The 24,375-nt window shown below is 39.9% G+C and overlaps 1 protein-coding gene across 1 annotated transcript; it reads right to left on the bottom strand.

Moving 5' to 3' along the window:
- Positions 1–1,595: 1,595 nt before the first annotated feature.
- On the bottom strand, positions 1,596–8,947 carry cox20.L (cytochrome c oxidase assembly factor COX20 L homeolog). Its single transcript, NM_001095885.1, is given in 4 exon segments — positions 1,596–2,546; positions 4,588–4,651; positions 5,443–5,557; positions 8,907–8,947. Coding segments are annotated over 4 exon segments (354 nt in total). The 5' UTR covers positions 8,943–8,947; the 3' UTR covers positions 1,596–2,407.
- Between the last annotated feature and the right edge of the window lie 15,428 nt (positions 8,948–24,375).

Genomic DNA, 24,375 nt, shown 5'->3' with positions numbered 1-24,375 from the left:
ACATGCTTATGTTTAGTATACAAAATACAGCATTTCTAGCCTTATTCTATTTTAGACTTTACTTGTCCTTCCACTCCCAGTCAGTTTTCCACAAAAACATTGAGCAGCGGTCTAGCAATTATTCAGTATTTTATACTCGTTTTCTGGGACTAAATTTTTAACATTATTAAAACCTATATAGAAAGGGGCCACTATTCTGTAGCACTGTACAACTGAGAGCTAGATGTTTAAAAAATAAAATTGCATGCAAGAGCTGATACCGATGCTAAAGAGGTCTCTGCACTTAGTCTCTGAGGTAAAATACACACAGTTTGGGAAATTTATTAGGAGTCTACAAAGTAGATATGGGGTCACTTAGGTGGTGTTATAATATATGCTGAAGAAATGCTAGATTAGAGGCTGTGTATGGTAATGTTTAAAGTCTGACTTTTATAAAAGTTCTGATGCATGTAGAATTCAGACTGGGTATATATTTAACTACACAACACAAACAAAATATTTATGGAAGAGACAAATCAACTCCAAATTAGATTTGCAATTTGTTTTATGACTAATAAAAAAAAAAAAAGCTAAAATGATTGCCATGTTTTAAATCAAATCGTATGCTACTACATGTTTCATAAATGACTCTTAAGCTCCCTGCAAGCAAGAACTCTACTGAAATCCCGTTATAGTAAGTTAACAGATCAGCTGTGCATAAAATATTAATTTTGGATTCTTTAATATGAGTGAGATCCCTTGCTGGCAACTTATCAAGAAAGTTCAAAATTACAGGAAGGCCATCTCCACAGGAGTCCATTTTAATCAAATATTTGACCTTTTTTAAACATATCCCTTTTTTTCTGTAACAAAAATACCTTGTACTTTAAACCAGTTGCGGTATAATTAATACTTATTGTAAAAACCTTCCTGTTGGGTTTGGTTAAACATTATCCTGAAAACACCAGGTCCCAAGCATACAGCATAACTGGCCCCCTACCTGTATGTTGAATGGGCAAATATGATTTTCTAGGCACTATTAGTGTACAGCAAACCTTGGCTGAGCAGTCTGATTTACTGATCTGCTTTTACATTCACTAATGCCGTAAATATTTGTTTTTGATCTAGAAAATTATACCCAAATACATGGCATTTAAAGGAAGGAAGAAGGAAAGCTACCGAAGCAGTTTATTGTCAATAGATTAGCCACAATAGTGCAAGCTATAACACTCATTTTATTCTGCAGTATGCTTTATCACAGTAAACTGCTCTAGAAGCTTGGTTTTAGGATAGCAGCTGCCATATTAGTTGGTGTGACATCACTTCCTGCCTGAGGCTCTGGGCTCAGATTCCAGTTGGTAGAAGGAACAAACTGAGCATGCTCAAGGCCGTACCCTGGCAGTTTGAGATGAAAGAAGCAAGTCTTATACAAAAGCCCATGTACCAAATAGAAGGAAAGAAATGCTGTTTCTTTTGGCAGAGGACCCAGAGCAGCATTACTTTGAGGGTTTACTAGTGTATTTATATAGGCCTTTCTGATAAAGCTTACTTTGTTTTAGCCTTTCCTTCTCATTTAACATTGTCTAATGCTCAAAAAATACACACTAGCAGCTAAATATACTGAACATCCGTTTATTTATTGTGTTCTAGTTTCAATGCTGACAAAAAAAATACAATAAAAGTTAAAAAAATAAACATTGTATTCCTAGGCATAATGTACAATAACAGGCTTTACGATACATGTTTAAAAAAACCCCGGAACTCTTGTTACAGTTGCACGTTTGTGTAGAAAAGTAAAATGTTGTAATGTGTTATCTTTAGGCACTGGCAATAGGGCTCCTAGCCAGATTTTGTGCAGCAGTATGTATGGGAGGAGATATGTGGTTGTTAGTCCATTGTTTGCCATGCCTTCTGATTGGTTTCCAGGAACAATCACACAGCCCCTTCTGTCTGCTTTGTACAGTGGGAATACAATTCAGCCTCTAGTTAAGTATATTCCCCAGATATGTTGGTGAACTCGGATTATATATAGGGAATCTCTTCCATGTGCTAATGAAAATCATAGCCGCAGAATTGGCGCACTTTCTGTAATAATAAAAGTACAGTTACATGCTGTCTTAAGTGATGTGTTCCTCCTTTATATGGTCTTCCACCGGCAGAGAATTTAAAAAAAAAAAATAGCTTTCCCTTGGGTCCAGCAATGTGGGGAAATTAATTTTGACTGTGCTGTGTAATACATGGCCTTTATTGTCGAACTTGCTTTACCCACTTTATGTATGCCATGACTTCATAGGGCAAAAAGGTGCTAAATCAAGTTACTGAAAGTGAGGTTTATTGTCTCTGGCAAAGAACACAAGTACACTGTTCAAATGTAGGTTTTAGTAAGATAAGTATATACTTTGGAGTCCTGTTTTTTTTATGTGAAAAATCAGGTTTTTGAGTCAGTTTTGTTTTTATCCATATTTGGATCCAGGCTGCTGCCTTCAAATAGTATCTTATTTTTAATGCCTTCTTGCAACATCTTTTGCTGGATCCTTAATTTTGCATTATTGTATCTGCAATGCACCCTGAAAATAAAACAAAACTTCAGTTACAAATCCTCCATTTATTTTAAATGAATAGTAACATAAGAATGGCCACACTTGTCTGTGTTCAGGGCAATAAATGTTGTTCAAAAAAAAAACTTGAATGAGTAGTTGGGGCTGTGAACAGTTTACTAGGCAGAAAGAATCTTTCAACAGGGAACAAAATAGCGTGATGTCCGGTAGAGGGATTGTGATTGCCAGTGACTAGGGAAGTATTATGTTATGCTGTCCTCAGACTTAACTACTGATTCCTGGACTCTGATCCAGTAATGTTCTAATCCTGCTTGCCTATACTAAGTGGTTCAGAGAGCTGGATGATCTGCCTAAAGAGAAGCACTAATACAATGGAGACACCCAAACAAAGATGAAGATATGAACTGTCCAGCAAGGTCTGAATACATTATTTTTAATGTGACTGTAAAATAAAGCCCCTTTATTTAAAGAAAATGAATGTGTTTCTTTAATACCTGTACAATTAGTATTGGGTTTTTGGCATTTTATTTTAAGTGTTTAAAGTCAAATTACCTGTGCTAGAAGTCAGGTTGTAGTTTGAGGAACCCTACTTTATGCTGTCAATAAGAAGCAGACTGAGTGACTGAATCAAAGAAGACCAATCACTTAAAGGGGTTGTTCACCATTGAGAAAACTTTGTATGATGTGGGGAGCCAGATTATGGGACAATTTGCAATTGGCTTTCAGCAGCTTTCCAGTTTCTGCAATGTAGTGGCTAGGGTCCAAATTACCCTAGCAACCATGAATTGATCTGAATACGAGACTGGAATATGAATAGGAGAGTATGTGAATAGAAAGATGATTAAAAAAATAGCTAACAAGAAACTAGTAGCCTTACAGAGCATTTGTGTTTTAGATGGGGCCAGTGACCCCCATTTGAAAGCTGGAAAGAGAATTTAAAAAAAATGAAGACCAATTGAAAAGTTGCTTAGAATTGACCATTCTATAACATACTAAAAGTTAACATGAAGGTGAACCACCCCTCCGATTTAGTAGCCAAGCCCTAAGGCATTTTATAAAGCAAAACTACTGGTATGTTTTTCATCACTGGTGAGTTTGGAGTGGAAGTGTGTTTATCTGGAATTGTTGGTTAAGGAGATAAGTATCCAGGGATATACACTGGCATGTCATTTAACCATGTACATACACTGCAGATAAAACATCCCCTGGCCTACTAGAGCTAGTACCAAACACCACTCTCAAACTGACTCTACTTTAATCAGTTGAACCCTGCAAGGCCATACAAGCTGCCCATACTTGTACTGAACAAGTCATAACATTTTTGGTACATGTATGGTGAGGCGGTGATTATAACATATCCATGTACTACGGATGGATGTCAGGTATGTTTGAAAATATAGATTGCCACTCTCTTCTTGAATAGAATTTACCTAAATAACTTTCTTAAAGGGGCAGTAGTACACCACTGTTTCAACATATGTTTTATGAACAGGACTTGTGCTGAACACACTTTCTTTACTTCGTTTTCCGAAGTTGCCTCACGAGGAAACTTCAGGCGACTTTGGAAAACGAAGCAACGCGTGTGCTTTAGCGCAGGTGACTTTTCCTTATAGCGAACGGGAAGACACACAAAGACAGTTTGGGGAGATTGTCGCCAGGCGAAAATTTCCCTGAATCTGCCCGTGTGTCACAAGCCTTAGAGTCTATAAAAACACAACAGAATCAATTATGTGAAAGTCACGTGCTGCACAGCTGCCTGGATATGTTGATCTATCTATTAGAGCAATGACACAATGCAATTTGTAGCAGGAACAAAAATGCCAGAAAGTACTTGTACTACATTTGGGGATACAGAAACTTGCATCTGCTAAAAATTGCATAATTGCTCGTTTATGCCTTTGTATGCATTTTTGAGTGTTTTAGCAGAGGCAACTGTCAGTATCCCCTATGGCAAGGCATTTTCTGGCCTTTGTGTAATTGTGCCAGGAAAAAAAAAATTATATATATATATATATAACTATATATAACTTTGTGCATTAAAACAACATACCAGCATCCTAGGGTAGTAAGAATGAATCCACCAACAGCAAAGTCACAGGATCTTCTCACTCTACCTATATGAAAGAAATAAAAATAACTATCAAGACTTTTTGTTAGAATCTTGCTGCTATTGGCACACCAATGTTATTTGTGGCTTCTTATGGCTACTTCTTGTGTGTGCTATAAAAACAACAATTCTTCATGGGGATTGACCAGAAACCACCACTAAGAAAAAACACACTACACATGCAATTGTCCTTACATAATATGTATATAAAACAAATGATACATTGATTTCATAACAATTTATAGGGGCAATGAACTTTTAATACTCTTATATGGCTTTTACTACTCTTATGTAAGTAAATGATTCCTTGTTGTATTTATCCGTTGCTAATAATTTACTGTTTTGTAAATTGGAAAAACTAAGATATGCTAAATTTTCTTGTAAACCCAGTTAGGTCAAATTCAGGGGCTGATTCATCAAAGGTCTAATGTAAGAGGTTTTTTTTTTTTTTTTTTACCTCGAATGACCTCGAAATTCAATAGTATCTTATTTAAGAAAAAACAAAAATGTCAAAAACTCGAAAGAATATTACCGACCCAAAAACTCGAATCGAGTCAGGAAGGCTTCAAATGGGTCACTGGACCTCTGCCATTGACTTCTACATGAACTTGGCAGGTTTTAGGTGGCTAATAGCCAAACTTGAGTTGTTCCCAAGGTCCAGGTATGACAAATCTCGAATTTCAATTCAGATTATTCACAACTCGAATTTGTGAGTTTTGACCAAAAATCCAACTTGAACCTTAGTAAATCTGACCCTAAGTAAAAAGGTCGAAATTTCTCACATATATGGTCTCTTACTTGTTGCCAAGAAATGTCCCAGTCCAATAACCAAAGAACCGACAGTTCCATATAGTATTGATTCCCGTGCACAAGGAGTTTTCTGAACATCAATGATGCCCAATAATTTGAAGGACTGCAAAGAAAAATTAAAGTTTAGCCAACAGAAAAACACAAGCGCAAAGTCTTCTTAGAAAGATACAATTACAGGTATGGGACCTGGTATCCAGAATGCTCGCGACCTGGGGTTTTCCAGATAATGGATCTTCATACCTTCAGGCTACTAGAAAATCATGTAAACATTAAATAAACCCAATAGGCTGGCTTTGCTTCCAATAAGGATTAATTATATCTTAGTTGGGATCAAACAAGATACTGTTTTATTATTATAGAGAAAAAGAAAATAATTTTTAAAAATCTCGATTATTTGATTATAATGGAGTCTACGAGAGATGTTCACTCCGTTATTCGGAACTTTCCGGATAACGGATCCCATACCTGTACTTTAACAAATTAAGGCATACTTACATCTGCAATTGATAGGAAATGGTCAGTATTGCTGGGGGGAAATGGAAAGCTATTTTATTTTGCCCCAAACACAACAGGGCAATCAGTTGTCACACCAATCAGCCCATGGACATAACAGACAGACTGTTATAAGCGGCAACACACAGGGCCTTTCTATTGTCCAGATCATTTGGGAAATAATCAGACTAAAAAGCGAAGAATAGTCCATATACTGGCAGCCATGCTGAATCAACAGATAACATTTTCAAACCTGTCCTATCACCAAGTACACATTTATTAGTTAGTTAACTTCTCCACAGTTTACAGACAACATGCAGGAACTACATAACCCACAATGCATTGCACTGTGATGTCCCTTTCCTTATTGAAATCATGTGTGCAGGGAATTGTGGGGTTTGGTGGATGCAGGCTGAGGACAGATGGCTGTTGATACAAAGTAACAGTAGTCAGCTCAGCAAAGTAGTCAGACAGATCAGCAGGAGAGCAGGGGCTAGGCTTAGGGAACTGTTCCAAACCATGAAAAGTCTGAATATTTTTTAATTGATGTATATTGCAAAGTTGCTTGAAATTATCCTTGCTAACCCTTAAAACAAAGGCACCGTGTTTAAAACTTCTACCTTGCAACAATAGTGTCCTGAGTTTGATTCCAACCTGAACATAAATGCAAGTAAAAAAGCATGAAAACTGGAGGTTGTGTGTAAGATAAAGTGTGAAAAGACCACGTAAAGCAACAGTAACACCTCCTTAAACTGGTGAGTGTGGCACTGTGTAGTAATGTGCGAGTCGTTATTTCCCCCGACTCGCCGCCTGCCACCCAACCTCCCACCTCCCACACCAAACTTCTAGGTTCCTTTTATAGACCCGCCCCGCCGATGACATTATAAAAGGGGTGGGGAGAGCAGGAGCAGCATCTATAAAAGAAGAAGTCGGAAGCCAGCATTTGACCTGCACCCGCAGAGAAGAGTGCGCGGTTGGCCCAAACCGCAGGTATCGGGTTGGCCCACACATCACTACTGTGTAGCCTGAGGGAAATCTCTCCTGTGGGCAACAAAGTGGCCAAAAATACCTTCCCATTAGGAACCGAGGAAATTGCTGCTGGTAAAACATATGAATTGCAAAATTGCCTTTTTCTGCAATCTTGTGTGAATCATATATTGTACCTCTGCGATTACAGATTTAATTGGGCACCTTGTCACCCCCTCAGTCTCTTATTCATATCAATGCATGGCTGCTAGGGTAGTTTGAATCCAACAAACAGACTGCTGAAAATGCAAACTGGAGAGCTGCTGAATAAAAAAAAAAAACTAAACTCAAAACCACAAATAATGAAAAACAAAAACCATGAAATGAAAATTGACTCAGAATGTCACTCTCTACATCAATGATCCCCAACTAGTAGCTTGTGAGCAACTCATTGCTCCCCAACCCCTTGGATGTTGCTCCCAGTGGCCTCAAAGCAGGTGCTTATTTTTGAATTCCAGGCTTGGAGGCAAGTTTTGGTTGTATAAATACCATGTGTACTGCTAAACAGAGCCTGCTAACCTACATGGGTGCTACCAAAATTTAGATTTGCCACCTTTTCAAAAAAATGTTACCGGCTGGTGGGGAGGCAGGAACAAAAGGGGGCGGTCCATGATGAAAAGGGGGCAGAGCAACATGTGCAATGGCTAGAAGCCTAAAAAAAAGTAAGTACATTCTGAGTGAATTGGGGGCGGGCCAAGGGCTTTTTTTAAGTGTATTACAAATTACCGGCAACTACATTGCTGGTAAATTTGTAATACCGGCCCCGGCCTGTGCAGGTGTTTTACTGGCTAGGCCGGGTGGCAACCGTAACGAAATAGCCAATCACAGCTCTTATTTGGCAGCCCAGGAAATTGTTCATGTTTGTGTTGCTCCCCAACTCTTTTTACATTTGCATGTTGCCCACAGGTAGGGTTGCCATTTTCTGTAAAACAATACCGGCCTTCCTATAGAATTTATTTTTTTCCCTATTAATAACATTGGGATCAACCATCATTTTTACCGGCCAGGTGGCAACCCTACTCATGGGTGAAAAACGTTGGGGAACCCTGCTCTACATCATACTAAAAGTTAACTCAAAGGCAAACAACCCCTTTAAATCAAGGCATGGTTGCTAGGGTAATTTGGGCCCTAGCAACCAAAACTACAAACTGGAGAGCTACTGAATGAAAAGTTCAATAACCATACCTCCCAACTGTCCCTTTTTCGGAGGGACAGTCCCTCTTTTGACAGCTCAACCCGCAGTCCCTCATTTGTACTGGAAAGTCCCTCTTTTCTCTGCACTGAACAGCCAGAAAAAGAAACAAAGTTTCTCACTTAATTGGCTTTTAGCAGAGAGCCCAGAACAGCTAACAGGTGCAAATAAGATACTTTGTAACAGTTTTGAGACACAAAAACACAGTTTAGATAAGGAGAAATATTTTCAAACTTTCATAACCTGCCAGATTTTGTATAACAAACATGGTAATTAGGGGGTGTGGTCACAGAAAGGGGTGTGGTCAAAAAATTGTTGCGCTACGTGCGGAAATTTTTTTTTTGTCCCTCTTTTTACTTCCAAAATGTTGGGAGGTATGCAATAACCACAAAAGAAAAAAAATGAAAACCAATTGCAAATTGCGTCAGAATATCACTCTCTAGTCTACATCATACTACAAGTTGACTCAAATGTGAACAACCCCTTTAAAGTTACAGTCACTTTTATTAAACAAAATAAAAATCCCTATGGGGGACTGTCTTTCATGCAGCAGAGACTGACGAGGATGTGATTGAGCCGCTCACTGATGTGTCTGAATGAGCTACATGATGCAGCAGCACTAGAAGAGAAATGGAATACATGTAGCCGGTGTGCTTTATATTCGCCACTAATCTTATAAGCAGGGAGAATTAATAGAAACAAGAAAAATTTAGTGTGAATGGCAGTGGGGATAAAGTCATACCTTTTCTTTTCCTACTTCGCCTTCCTCCGCCGCCATGTTGGTTGGCAAAGTATCACCGACCTTCAGAAACGTCCGCCAAGCATCAACGAGAAAGCAGAATCTAGTCTAGAACGTCTACCTTCCCTGTGGCGCTGGGACAGCAGTTCCCACGCAAGCTTATTGTTGGTAGGGGAGGGGCTTATACATTGGGGCCATGTTGAGGGTTCTGAGCTGCTTCACGTAGTTATAAAATGGACGCGCAGTATAAGGTGGCCGCGATTTAGTTTGTCAGCTCGATATGTGCTTACTGAGGGCTTATTTGGCCTCTAATATTAAAATAGAAAAATGTATTCAACATATTTGAAAACACAGAAACCCAAACATCTATGGCCTTACACGTTTCATGGAGGGCAGAATTAATGCATTTATGCGCCCCATTGATAACTAGGGACCATTTGTACGTCTGTGCTGCATTTCTGCATTAGCATTAATGTTTGTCAGCAACTTACAATATCTCTGAGGTTTATTTAACCAGATGTCAGACAATTGTGAAGATGCAATAAGCACATAAGTTGACATGGGGTTTCTGTGCTGTAATGCTATGGAATAATATGTGCTGGGCTTGCACTACAACATACCTCCCAACATTTTGGAAGTAAAAAGAGGGACAACATTTTTTTTTTGCACATAGCGAAGCAACATTGTTTGACCACACCCCTTTCGGTGGCCACACCCCCTAATTACCATGTTCATTTTACAACATTTGGCAGGTTATGAAAGTTTGAAAATATTTCTCCTTATCTTAACTGTTTTTTTGTGTCTCAAAATTGTTTCAAAGTATCTTATTTGCACCTGTTAGGTGTTCTGTGATCTCTGCTAAAAGCCAATTAAGTGAGAAACTTTGTTTCTTTTTCCGGCTGTTCAGTGCAGAGAAAATAGGGACTTTCCAGTACAAATGAGGGACTGCAGATTGAGCTGTCAAAAGAGGGACTGTCCCTCCGAAAAAAGGACAGTTGGGAGCAGGGGCGCGCCGCCAATGAGGCGAGCTGAGCCGATCGCCTCAGGCGGCAGAGCCTGAAAGGATTCCAGGGGCGGCAAAAAGCCGCTCCTGCACCTTTAAGAGCCGAATTTCCGGTTTTTGAAATGGAAATTCGGCTGTACTATTGCGAGAGAGCGCAATTGCGCTCTCCGCAATAGTGTGTCTGCCTCCCCTCCCGACACGTAAGCTGGTGAGGGGGGGCGGCATTGCAGGAGCCGCCTCTGGCGGCTCCTTAGTCAGAATCGGAGCTGGGTTGGGTATGCTACAATATGCTGACGCATCACTGAAAGACTGACTACACTTTAGGGTTGTGGCACACAGGGAGATTTAGTCGCCTGGGATAAATCTTCGATACTGCGGATGACATCTTCCAAAAATGTGAATTGCTGGCGGGATGGCATAAGTATTTCTAAAGTCGCCTCCAAAGGAAATTTAGGGCGGCTTCGGTAAACTGAAGCGACACATATTCCATCTCACCAACGATTTACATTCTTGCTGGTGGGAAGGCATTTTGGGGAGATTAGTCACCCGCAGTATCGAAGATTTATTACAAGCGACAATCTCCCTGTGTGCCACCAGCCTTAGGGTGGTGGCAGATGTGGAGATTAGTTGCCCTGCAACAAATCTTTTCTACTTGATGGCGACTAATCTCCTCAAAATGCCTTCCCGCCAGCAAGAATACGAATTGCCGGTGGAATGGCATACGAATTGCTTTGGATTTCCGAAGTTGCTTCAAGAGAAAACTTCAGGCGACTTTGGAAACCCAAAGGCATTTCAGTGGGAAGGCATTTCGGGGAGATTAGTCACCCGAAGTTGTGAAGATTTGTCGCTGGGCGACTAATCTCCCCATCTGCCACCACTCTTATAGCCTTGACAAGTAGCTGCTAATAGAAACTCTGCATGTCTTCACCCTTATTATTGAATAATACTAATAACGGCCATAATGATAATGTCTGCTAGTTTGGTGAACTTTAGCTTGTTTTGGCCCCTCAATTGCAGGGTCCAGTAAGACTGACAATCTTTTTGGTGGTAGCACCCACCTCCCAGGACCCTGCCAATTTGGTAGTATGGTGGCCTTGTGGTCAGACGTGTTTTTTTTGTAAACTTACAAGATGGATATTAATGAGAGAAAAAAAGTGTGCAGAGGTGCAAAACTAAACTGGTAAAAGGAATTGAAGGGCCTGCACATTTGTTTGCAAACTGAACAACTGCTGAATATAAAGCTAAATAACTCAAAAACCTCAAATAATAAAAAAAATGGAAACCTGTTGCAAATTGTCTCAAAATATTACTCTCTACATATTTACACAATATGTGGAGTAGCACAGACTATTAACCAGCCAATTGTAATTGCTGATGCAGCAATTCCACTTTTTCAGGATTTGACCACTATTGAATCCTTCATTAGAATAAATTTGACTATTTCCATGTGATCTCAAGTCACGTGATTTAAGGATTTAGATTCAGGTTGGCCAGGCATTTGAGATAGTCCTAATCTGAATCCTAATGAAAAAGGCTCAGATTTGGAGCATCTAATCTGGAAACCCAAAAACTCCAAATTATGAAAAATCCATTTCTCATAGACGCCATTTTATCCAAATTTTTAAAAAAATTCATTTTTCTCTATTATAATAATAATAAAACAGTACCTTGAGTGTTTGTTGAGTGTCTTTGAATCTCGCTAATCGTGTTTCTACAGTTTCTCTGCTTGGGATTTTGCCCGGCGTGAATCCAGTGGTACCATTTCTTTATGAAATTCTGGGAATCAATTGCAGATTCATTTTTCAGATCCTCAAATTTATGTATCTCCTTAATCTTAAATTACAGATGGGCCTTCTGCTTGTCTCCATTTAAGGGGGATTAGAGCTTTAGCAGGGTCCATCTTATGGGTGCAAGGGATTTCTTGGATGTCTTTATCGCAAGCGGGGTGTCGTTTAGAAGAACGGCTAAAGGGTTGTGTTAAGTATGGGGCATTCCCAGAATATGTGTGTTAGGGTGCCCGGGTGCTCCTTCCATCTCCAGCAAATGGTGGACACTGCCTTATAGACCTTACTCAGTTTGGTTGGGTATCTATACCATTTTGTGAGTAGTTTATAGTTAAGCTCTTGTAGATTAGTGCATTTAGAGGATTGGTGTACTAACTGAGTAATTTTGGCCCATTGTTTATCAGTTATGGTTGTGTTGATGTCTTGTTGCCATTTGTCCTTGAGAAGGTTTCAATGATTTTTTAGTAGACTTAGGGGCAGATTTATCAAAGGTCGAGTTGAATTTTCAAATTGAAAAAATTCCAATTTAGAGTTTTTTTGTGTACCTCGACTAGAGAATAGTCCAAATTCAATTCAAATTTGCATAAAATTCGAATATCGCAATTTATCATGTACTGTCTCTTTAATAAAATCGAATTCGACCATTCGCCATCTAAAACCTGGCGAAATGCTGTTTTAGCCTATGGGGGACCTCCTAGAACCTATTTGGAGTCAATTGGCGGACTTTGAAAAATCAAAGTTTTTTTGGGGAAAAACTTTGAAAACAAATTTCATCGAATTCGATATTCCTTCGATTCATACAATTCAAATCCGATCGAATACGGACCTATTCAACCAAAAAGTCGACTTATTTTCGGTTGGTCTTTTTGAATTCGAATTTCTTTCAATTTGAAATTCGACCCTTGGTAACCCTTAGGCTAAGGCCACACTAGGCGATAGCGCCGCGATTTGACTCGCGGCGACTTTTCGCCGCGACTTTTATGCCGCAATCGCTGGGGAAACTTTTGCGCTGGCGTCTATGGGGAATCGCGAGCGTAAAAACACACGCGGCGATCTTTTTTCTATTGTCGCTCGAAATCGCCTAGCGAGGCAATTTCGAGCGACAGTAGAGAAAAGATCGCCGCGTGTGTTTTTACGCTGGCGATTTTTCGCGATTCCCCATAGACGCCAGCGCAAAAGTTTCCCCAGCGATTGCGGCTTAAAAGTCGCCGCGAGTCAAATCGCGGCGCTATCGCCTAGTGTGGCCTTAGCCTTAAGGTATGAAGATCCAAATTACAAAAAGATCCCTTATCTGGAAAACACCAAATCCTGACCATTCAGGATAACAGGTCCCATATCCGTACCACAAATGTATAAGCATGAGTGTGGTGCAAATAATAAAGACAAATCAGCCATAGCAATTTCAATGTTTTTATTTAACCAACACAATTGTTTCTTCTTATATTAAAAAAATACAATTTTTTCTTTTGGTGGAAAAGAGCCTCGTCGCTGAAGGCTGTACTGCACTGTTTTATCAAAAGATTATTCCATATATATATATCGAAAAAACAGGAACAGTTTAAGTGACAAAGTTGTGACACTGCAAAACGCATTTCTTATCTCGAGTGAAACAAATCAGCCTGGAGATTCAAAACACATCGATTTTAACACTTGAACAATATGGCGTCCTTCTTGCACTCATTGCCGGAATCACTGCTTTTGGTTTTTTTTAATCTTATGTAAAATTCTCTATGAAATAAGCATAGTTACAAAAGGCAGATATAAAATGTTTATTATCCCATGTCCCTAAACTATGCAAACTCATTATCAATATGTAGAGAGATGTGGTGCATGAAGCTTCCTGTAGTAAGTCAATAATCTGACATACCATAGACTGGAAAGCCATATATTATTAAACTGTGGATTATAGGAAAACTATGAAGCCAATGGCCAAGCGGAGAGTCTTACTTAGTCCACAGCCCTGATATAGAGAGAGTGGTGACCAGCTTAAAACCAACATGGCGTGCCACAGCATAATTGTGAAGGTTTACATTGTAGCTAGTGTAAATAACCAAACTTAGAATAAACAGAACCTCATTCTGTAGCAGAAATCAGTGTACACCATCACTCATTGTCCCCAACAATGGAGAAAGAGCGAGGAGGAGTCATCTTATAGGGGGAACTATGGCGAAAATGAAAATTTAATATAAGTTTAATCATACTGAAATAAGAAACTTTATAAATACAATCAATTTAAAATTCTGTGCTATTTCTAAAATAAGCAAGTTTGTCTTCACTATTCCTCTCTCAGCATCTGTTTCTCTTAAGTCTCTCTTCAGGAGTTGGGTGTCAGATAATCATTGACAGTTAGATCCAATATATCTTATAGGGGTCTCCTTTTGCCTAGATGTATTAGAGCTCACTCTATTATCTCTATAAATCCTGTCTCTCTACATGCAGGATTTGTGCTAAAGGCAGTTATTTTGTTAGATTGTGTTTATACTGGAATCAGTTATTTGAGTGAGCTCTAATACATCTGCTAGAAAACAAGCCCCCCATAAGATATACATCTGACACCCAACTCCTGCATGAAGACGGAATGAAGAGAAACAGATGCTGAGAGAGGGATAGTGAAGATAAACTTGATTATTTCAGAAACTAGGCAGAATATTTAATTGATTGTATTTAGAAAGTTTCTTATTTCAGTATGGTGAATCTTATATTTTATTATCGCGATAGTAACACTTTACAAAAAAAGCTTTCTATCCATTCCTGTAGTTTTATATCATTACTTCTTAAAACATAACCATAAACATTACTATGAACACACTGGATTTATCAAAACATAGAAAAAGATATTAGCTATATCTCACCCCGAGTTTGAAATGGCATAATCATGGCAGTGTCAGAATTTGCAAAGAGTAATCTATGCTGGAATTACAGTACCGCGTTGTAAACCTCTTTATTTGGCAAAGACGCCAGTTGCAATAATGCCATATAGAGTGTCAGCATAAATCATTGATTAGGTGTAACGCAGGTAACCCGTTCTCCGATTTCTACAGGTCTTTGTTACATGAGAACAGCAGTGAGCCCTACTTGGAACAGGCGCTTGTACTTACAGCATAAGGGTTTAAGCACACGGGCAGATTCGGGGAGATTTAGTCGCCTGCCGAATCTCTTCTACGGGGCGACAATCTCCCCAAACTGCCTTCCCCCTGCCTGCTATAATGACAAAACGCCAGCGCCAATGCCCTCGCGGCACTTCGATTTCCAAAGTTGCCTCAGGGTTCAAGCACACGGGCAGATTTAGTCGCCTGGCGACTAATTGCCTCTTCTGCAGAGAGACAATCTCCCCGAACTGCCTTCCCCTTGCTTGCCGCCTGCTTTAATGACAAAACGCCAGCACCAATGCATGCGCGGTGCTTCCGAAGTCGCCCAAAGTTTCCGCGTGAGGCAACTTCGGAAATCAAAGCACCACAAGAGCATTGGCGCTGGCGTTTTGTCATTATAGCAGGGGGAAGGCAGTTCAGGGAGATTGTCGCCCCGCAGAAGAGGCCATTAGTCGGCAGGCGACTAAATCTCCCTGAATCTGTCCATGTGCTTGAACCCTTAACAGGGTACACAGTAACTAATACACAAGACTAAACTGCAAAACTCAACAGATATCAGAGCCTTTTGCAGGAGGCAGATTTTCCAAACGGAACAGGTACCCTGGCAAATGTCCAATGGGCTGCACTGAACACTCCTTCAGCAACTATGGTTCCTTTCATTATGGAGTCGTACAACTCCACCAATCTTTCATCACCAGGGGAAAATATATTGCGTGGAATGGTCAAAAACATTTTGCTTCGACCCAATAAAATGCATGTCCAGAGTCTGAAATATCAGTAGCTGTAAAAAGGCTATGGGCAATGGATAAAAACTGGCAACTTCTTCCATGGGAATTCCGCAAAGTGCAGCAATGTTGACTGTTCAGATAGAAATCTCAGTCACGATGGCAGCCCAAATGGATCAAAAGGTTGTCCAACATCAGCAGAATGGCCTCACTATACTGGGAAACCTGCTCTGAGGCATCATGGTTCACAAAACTGGTCATTTCTATGCAGAAAGATTGCAGTCTATCACTGGTTAAAATCATATTCCTTGTACAGGTATGGGACCCGTAATCCAGAATGCTCGGGACCTGGGATTTTCTGAAGAATGGATCTTTCTGTAATTTGGATCTTCTTACCTTAATCCTACTAGAACACCAAGTAAACATTAAATAAACCCAGGAGGCTGGCTGGCTGAACACTGTAATTTGGAGCTTTCTGGATAGCGGGTTTCCTGATAACAGATCCTATACCTGTATCAAGGTTTTTGCACCAAAACGTGTCCCTTAATATAAAGAGTACACTAGGGTTTATACAGACCATGTCATTACTGTGCCTACATATGAGCAGGAGTTCATGCAAAGGGGGTGTCCCACTACCTTCTCCCCAAATACAAATAGCTGTAACAACTGATACAGGGCTCCCTCACTTGGTTATAACAAATATAAAGATGGAACCCTGCAGTAAAAGGTTTATCAAATCTCTTATTTATATTAAAAGTTAGGGATGCACCGAATCCAGGATTCCGTTCGGGATTCGGCCTTTTTCAGCAGGATTCAGATTCGGGCGAATCCTTGTGCCTGGCTGAACCAAATCCTAATTTGCATATGTAAATTAGAGGCGGGTAGGAAAATCAAGTGACTTTTCGTCACAAAAGAATCATTTGTTCCACTGTTTCCTTTCCTGCCTCTAATTTGCATATGCAAATTCGGATTCAGTTTGGTCCAATCTTTCACCAAGGATTCGGGCGAATCCCAAATAGTGGATTGGGTGCATCCCTATTAAAAGTACATCAAATAGAAAAAAAAAACATGGTAAATCCCCGACACCAGGCAGGTACCCATCACTGTTCTGCTCTGCTGGAGCACTAGTACTTAATGATGGTATCTTTGTTTGTTCAAGAAACATCATATCAGATTCTCTCTGGTCACTATCCATTTGTAAGAGTACAATTTACACGGTAATAGAGTGAGTTAATGCAAGAGGGGGAATTAACCTTGGATTCCATGGCTTGAGGGCAGAAAAGGCAATGACAAGCTACTTCTGTTGGGACAGACTGACCATGGGTAGGATTTGTAAGGCACAAATAAATCCAAGTAGCCCCCTCTGCAGGTACTCATGGACGATTTAGCTCTTGGAAAGGGGTCACTAGTTCCGTTTTTCTAAATGCTATACCTTTATTATAGAGTAAATCCTCACAGCTGGTGGGTCAGACTGTCTATATACAGACTGTGCAATCTACGGAGATTGTCTCATTTCGCAGAAGACAAAAGCCAGCTCTCTATATACAGTATAACCCTCATTTTACATTTTTAAGGGAACCAGAAAAAAAAAGTCCAAGAAAACGTTAAATCGGGGAAACATATTATGCATTATATATTCGTGGGACCATAGGAATGTGGGAAAACTCAATATCAAGGGGTGTAAAATTGAAGTTTCACTGACACGAATATTCTAATTGATGTAATTACATTAATATCACTTTAAAGGAAATTAGATTCAAGAAAGACTTTACTTGGCAATAGGTTACATGTATCCTCCCTAATATTCAAGTATCTGAATAAGAGTTTATGATTTGCACTTACTTGAGCTGCTTACAGCAATGTATCTTACAGCAGTGTGTTCATTATCTTATATACAGGTATGGGATCTGTTATCCAGAATGCTGGGGACCTGGGGTTTTTCAGATAACATATCTTTCAGTAATTTGGATCTTCATACCTCAAGTCTACTAGAAAATAAAGTAAACATTAAATAAACCCAATAGGCTGGTTTTGCCTCCAATAAGGATTAATTATATCTTAGTTGGATCAAGTACAAGGTATTGTTTTATTATTACAGAGAAAAGGGAAATAATTTTTAAAAATGTGGATTATTTGAAAATAATTAAGAGTCCATGAGAGACAACTTGTCTGTAATTCGGAGCTTTCTGGCAAACGGGTTTCCAGATAACAGATCCCATACCTGTACCACTAATTGCAGCGCAATCCTCTGATAGGTTGCTTAGGAAAGTTTACATGTGTGTGGCTGATTTAAGCAGACGTGGGCTAATTGTTCGCTATAGAGACGAGGCAACTTCGGGCGACTTCTGCAAACAATCCGTTTTTTTCATTTTACCCGGGGCAGAGAGAGGGAAGGCGTTTGGGGAGACTGGTCGCCGAAAAGATGAGACGATTAGACCAAATCTACCCAAAACGCCCAGTGTGGCCTTACCCTAAACTGCTAAAAATTTTGCAACAATTAGTTGATACATTTCTCAGCAGCATCTCTGGAGTATTAGCAACTATTGTATCAATTCTAACAACTGCTTGTAATGAAACGCAGAGATTCTGCTGAGGGACAAAGATAAGAAATGTATCAACTAAATGTATCCATTTAGAACAGTTTACAGGGTCGGCGACCCCCCCCCTCCTAGAACTGCTTCAGGTAAAAATGATTAGAAAAAACGGTCACACATAGAAAATTGAAAGTAATCGGAAAAAGTTATTTCTGGTGATCTATTTGAAAACAACTAGTTGTTTGAAGGCGAACCACCCCTTTTAAGCAGTAAGGGAAATTTTAGGGGTGATTTCTAGTACCCACCTTTCCAGGCCTGGGTAAATAAAGAGAAAAAGAAACTAGCATTAATGGTGTGCCACAATAAATCACAACCTTCAGTCATGTAACATACAAAAGAGGTTTCCAATGCATTGCTTTAAGCAAGTCATCTGATAAATTGATGGGCATGAATATGGCACGCAGGTGGAACTATAGCAATCACTGCATGGTGTGGTTATGACTTTTAACTAGTACCAATTCATCATCTAGATTCTAGAGCAATAATCAGACTCTTTTAGTTCTCCCGTGAAGGCCCAACATTTACTCAGGGCTACATGTGGTCCATACCAAGGTTATAGATTTAGGAAAACATAAGTGACCAGCCCCACAGTTTGTAAACTACGGATCTAGTAAAACCTTTCTAAGGAAAAAGAGCACAGTAGGTTCCGTCACTACCTATGTGTATTTTTATACTTAGCGTGCATGGGGCCGGGGGGTGCACAGGGGTTTTTTGGAGAAAAGACAAACGTATTGTCCTCAAAATAGGAGCCCCAATTAAAGGTCTGCACAGAATTTACACATATTTTTGCCTCAAAGCAAATAAATTACCAGCCAACAATATTTTAACCATTTTTTACTTTCTTGTTTTCTGACAAAAAGTCACACAATTCCCTCCCCGCCCCTAATTTGCATATGCAAATTAGGATTCGGATTCAGTTCGGCTAGGCAGAAGGATTCGGACAAATCCTGCTGAAAAAGGCCGAATCCCGGATTCGGTGCATCCCTAATGGAAACCACCTAGTAATATCCTCCCCAGATACTCATTTTACCTCCCTTCCCTGTAAGTAAAGCAACTGTGCATAACTTACTATATAATGCAGGACATGCACCCATACACAGCAATGGGTCTTATTCACAAGCCGCTGCAATGAATACTGCGCTTAAGGTGGCCATACAGGGGCAGATTAAAGCTGCCGATATTGGTCCTTTAGACTGATTTGGCAGCTTATCTACCCGTGTGTGGGGGCTCTCGACGGGTCCTCCCGATTGAGATCAGGCGAAAAATTGGGCAGATATCGATCTGTCAAGTAAGTAAGTAAGTAAGATTTTTTTCTGAGAACCAGGACTGCATCGGCTAGTTGATGCAGTCCTGCGACCCATCCTCGCCCATTCGTAGCATTGTAATCCCCCCAGGATTCACCCGATATTGCCCAGCTGTTAGTGGGCATATCGGGTTAAGATCAGCATGTTTGCCAACCTCGCAGATCTAATAATGTATGGCCACCTTAAGGTAACCCCAATGCAAGAGGAACCAGGAACTGATGGAGGGAGATTAATGTCACGCACACAACTTTTTCCACTGCATCAACAGCCAACTTTCTGCCATTGCTCACTGTAAAGGTGGCCATACATGGGAAGATTTAAGCAGACCATTTCAACAGCTTATCTGATGTGTATGGGCTTTCCAATGGGCAGGTTTGATTTTCCCATCAGTTTAAGGACCACTACTTGCTCCTTCCTCTAGGACAAAACAATAAGATTAACCCGATATATTGGGGAAAGATCCGCTTGTTTGGCGACCTTGTGTATGGCCAGTTGAAGCAAAAATGCCTCACTGTGGCCGCTACAAAGAAACACTGATAACACTAGAATATCATCGCACCTTACAAGAATAGAAACAGAAGTAATATTCAAGTCTGCCATTACAACTATTCCCTGGTAACTAAGTTGCAACTGGAAAGTTTCAATGAAAACTGGACGGCAATGTAAAGATGAAGACCAATTTCAGACTGAACGACTCTCTCACTCAATTACCTTGAAATGTACACATGAAAACCCTGTCTAATCTCTCATTGGAATGATTTGTGTATCTATAACATTAATTAGAATTTCATATCAATCGTATTCTTGTTGTCGGTATAGCAGGGAACTAGGATTGTTCAGTGGAACTGGTCAGAAACATCCAGAAATCATATAATTTGTATTGTATTCCACCCGCTTTTTCTGCATATACCAGTCACTAGTCTGCTGCCATATAACACAACTAAGGGATATCAAACCAATGACTAATTTTTTTGGGGTGAGACTTAAGCTTAAAGTAAATGTAAAGCCTACATTTTCTGATCATGTATATAAGTTGGGCATATCTTTCCCACCCAAGCCACAACATTTGTACTGCATATACACCCTCCATTTGCCAGCGCCATCACATTTTAGTAAAACAAATAGCAGCTTTCCTAAAACAAATAGCAGCTTTTCAGCCATTTTCCCTCTGAGACACCATCAATAACATTGACATCTGCAAACAGAACATGTATGCTGTAAAGTTCATGCAATGCAGAATGCAGGTTTACACAGGCACAACATACTTTGATAAAAAGTTCTGCTAGGGTTGAGCACTGTAATGGTTAAGCTGAGCTCAGGAGACATGGTTAGGAGAAGCAAATAGGATCAGACAGCTAGAGTTTCTATAGGAACCAGCAATGCTATCTCTTCATTGGCTGTTAGACTGGAGGGTGTGTTTAGTAAGAACTGAGCATGCTCATAAGTCAACAGCCAAAGCAAATTCCTGAAGGAGGGGGTCAATGAGGGCTAGAGGAGGAGAAGGATTTCTAAGTGATTAAGACAATGCTGCAACCTTACTGTTAACATTTTAACAACCAGAGTGGTAGTTATCTAAAGATTTCAAAGAAGCTGTTCACTAATTACATTTTTGCTGGGGGGGTTTTACATGTCCTTTAAGACTTAAAGTGGACCCGTCACCCAGACCTAAAAATCTGTATAATACAAGTCCTTTTCAAATTACATTTTATTAAAGCATTCATAGCTGTTGTAAACTCATTTAAAAATCTCAGCTGTCAATCAAATATTGTCTGCCCCTCCTCTATGCCTAGGCATAGAGGCGGGGCAAGCAATTACTTTCACTTTCCATTCAGCACTTCCTAGATGTCACTGCTCTCCCTACATTCCCCAGTTCTCTTCACCATTTAATTATGTAGCCAGGGCATGAGGATGGGCATTGGGTCCCCCATTCTGGTGCACAAACAAGACTCAGATGATACAAGGCTTGTCTTAATAACAGTGTCCACAAAATGGCTCCTGCCTGCTTGTTATAATTATGAGTCCCAGACTGATGGAAACATAATTTATATTGTGTAATTAAAGTTCATTTTGCTTTACTAACATGATAAAATAGGATTTTTTGGGTGACGGGTCCCCTTTACGAATCACATGACTGGAAACCAGTCGATAGTGTCCCTTTACATGCAGCAGAGAAAGCAAATGAAATGTTCTATAATGAACACAAATATGCTACAAAAGGCCCTATAGAATCATGTCAGAATATACCCCTCTATCATCAGTTCTTATATGGATCTTAGGAAGTGCCAAAACACATTTGCCACATTTAGGCAAATCCAGTAAGTCTATAGTATAAAACAAGCAGCTTTGTGAATACTATGTACAGTAATTGTCCCCTTTTTTGCACAGAACAAGTTTAGAAAAATAAAATTCACTTGCACTGATATTCTGACGGAACCAATTACTAACAAATATGCACCCAAATTTATTACACTTAAATGTAGTTACAAAATACTCCACAATTCTGATTTCACCTGTACACAGTGACGGGCACCTGAGGAGGAAAGTTCAATCACTGGGGGGTGCCAAATGTTAGGAACCTCTAGCAATTATGGTCACTTACCTGATGACCCAGGCTGGTGGTCCTGTTAGTAGACCTGTACTGGCCTAGGGTACTTTTCAGTGAGTACCACAAAGGCATCGTCTTCCTTCTTAAAGGCAGGTGAGCATGCGTAGTAGAGCGAAAAGCTGAAATTTACTATAAAGCTGTTTTTTTGTTTTTTTTAAAATCTACTGGGCATGCATCAGCCCAGGGCCATTGAAGAAGGAAGAAGAGGAGGAGGATCGCTCTGTGGTGCTCGCCTATAAGTACCCAATTCAGTGCAGTTTTCTGCTAATAGAAGTACCAGCACAGGCGATTAAGTAGGTGATTATCATCATTGGGATGGGTGCCTAACACAACATTTGGCACCCCCAGTAATTGAAACTTTCCTTCTCCTTTAAGGTCTTCAAATGTGTGTTAAAGCTGAATGCTTGCTGGTGTCTGTCTCGCTCGCTTTCAAACAGATGTGCCCTTTGCTTTGTGGGAGCAAATCAGTTCACGGTCTCTGCTCAATTCTATCTATAACATTGTTACATAGGCTGCTGCAAATTTTGCCAACTAGGAAACCTAGACATGCCTATGAGGGGCACTTAGTTTAGTGTACACCGGAATTATGAGAGCTTTCTTAATAGAGGCAAATTTATGAAAGTTGGGCGTTTAGTAAACAACATTAGTAAAAAAACTCATCCCACCCAACTTGTATTTGTTTGAAGGAGAGGTTAACGCTTAGTAAGCCTTATCAAAAAGGTCCACCTAAATATACTATTAAACCCTAAATATACCAGTAAACCCTCAAAGTGGTGCTGCTCCGAGTCCCCTTTTAAAAGAACCACTGCATTTCTTTCCTTCTATTGTGTTGTACTCATGGGCTTCTGTATCAGACTTCCTGCCTTTAGCGTAAACCTCCTTGCCCTGGGCATGAGCATGCTCAGTTTGCTCCTCTTCCCCCCCCTCCCTTCTCTGCTGTAATCTGAGCCCAGAGCTTTAAGTGAGCAGGGAGAGACTCAGGCAGGAAGTGATGTCACACTAAGCTAATACTGCAGCTGCTATCCTAAACAAACTGAGCGTCTAGAGCTTTTTACTGGTAAAACATTCTACAAAATAAATATAGCATTCTAGCCTGCACTATTCCTTCTCCTTTAAGTAAATACTGCAAAAAGGGTCAATTTCAGAGCAAAATGTTTGACCTTTGAGGGTTACCAATGCCATTATAAGAATCATAAAGACTATAGTTAGAGTTGTGCTAGGTTCTCTAAAACAGAAGTGATTAGCAATTCTGAAGCTTGCGGTAACAACACATCACAATAAATTAGGATTCATGCGCAATATATAGGTTATACCACACCTATATTTAAAATCAGTTCCACTGCCAAACATACAGTTGAAAGAAAAAGTCTGGGCACCAAAATGACAAATTTAGTTCATATTTAGTTTAATATGAAACAACTACTGCTGGGTTAAAAACACAGTTACATTTTATTCACCAACTTGAAAACATTGGAACAAAGAAAACAGTAATAGTGCCCAAACTTGTACTTTCAATTGTATACACACAACATGCTGGAGTTCTCCTTTTCCCAGAGATAATTTGAATAATATAAATATAATTTTACTCCTGTACTTTAACGGAGCTAGCACACGGGCAGATTTGGGGGAGATGTAGTGGCCTGGCCTAATCTCCTCTTCTGCGGGGAGACAATCTCCCCGAACTGCTTTGCCGTGCCTGCCGCCTGCTATAATGATAAAACACTAGCGCCAATGCACTCGCGGCGCTTCGATTTCCGAAGTCGCCCGAGTGCTTGAGGCTTAAACCCTTCCATCTCCAGCACGACCAACAAATAACGCACCTTTATATCTGTATTCGATCTTTAAGTGGTCTGACATACATTAAATAATGCACTGTAACCCAAATCTAATTTTGGGTTAATTGTTTCTACATATTTCTCACCGGAAGATAGAAAACGGACTCCTATGGAATTATTCAGAAGATAAAATAAGAAGGACAGCAAACAAAGCTGCTTTGAGAAATATGTCCCCTGAGCCAGAGCTGATTTTCCTAATAGCCAATATGGTAATACAGCCCCAAGCGTTTCAGTTTGGCTGATGAAGCCATAAATGCACCAGTGGGGTTACTGGCCAACCTGTTCTCTCGCCTCCTCAGCAGCTACATAACAGTGCAAGTGATTCACTCTTTTATTCAGAGCAGCCATATACAGACCAATAGTCATTCAGTTTTAGTTGGATATGGCTGAACAGCATGGCTAGATTAGTGTTATAGTTTCTATTCTTGAAGCAGTACTAAGAGGACACTATAAAAACAGATAAAGAGGAAGAAAAAACTGCTAAAGTGCAACTAGTGATTTTACCTTCCCTTCTTTAAACTTTGTGTGCTTTA

Source organism: Xenopus laevis, chromosome 5L (assembly GCF_017654675.1).
Source record: "Xenopus laevis strain J_2021 chromosome 5L, Xenopus_laevis_v10.1, whole genome shotgun sequence".
Taxonomy (NCBI): Eukaryota; Metazoa; Chordata; class Amphibia; order Anura; family Pipidae; genus Xenopus; species Xenopus laevis.
This window is presented reverse-complemented; position numbering and strand designations above follow the sequence as displayed.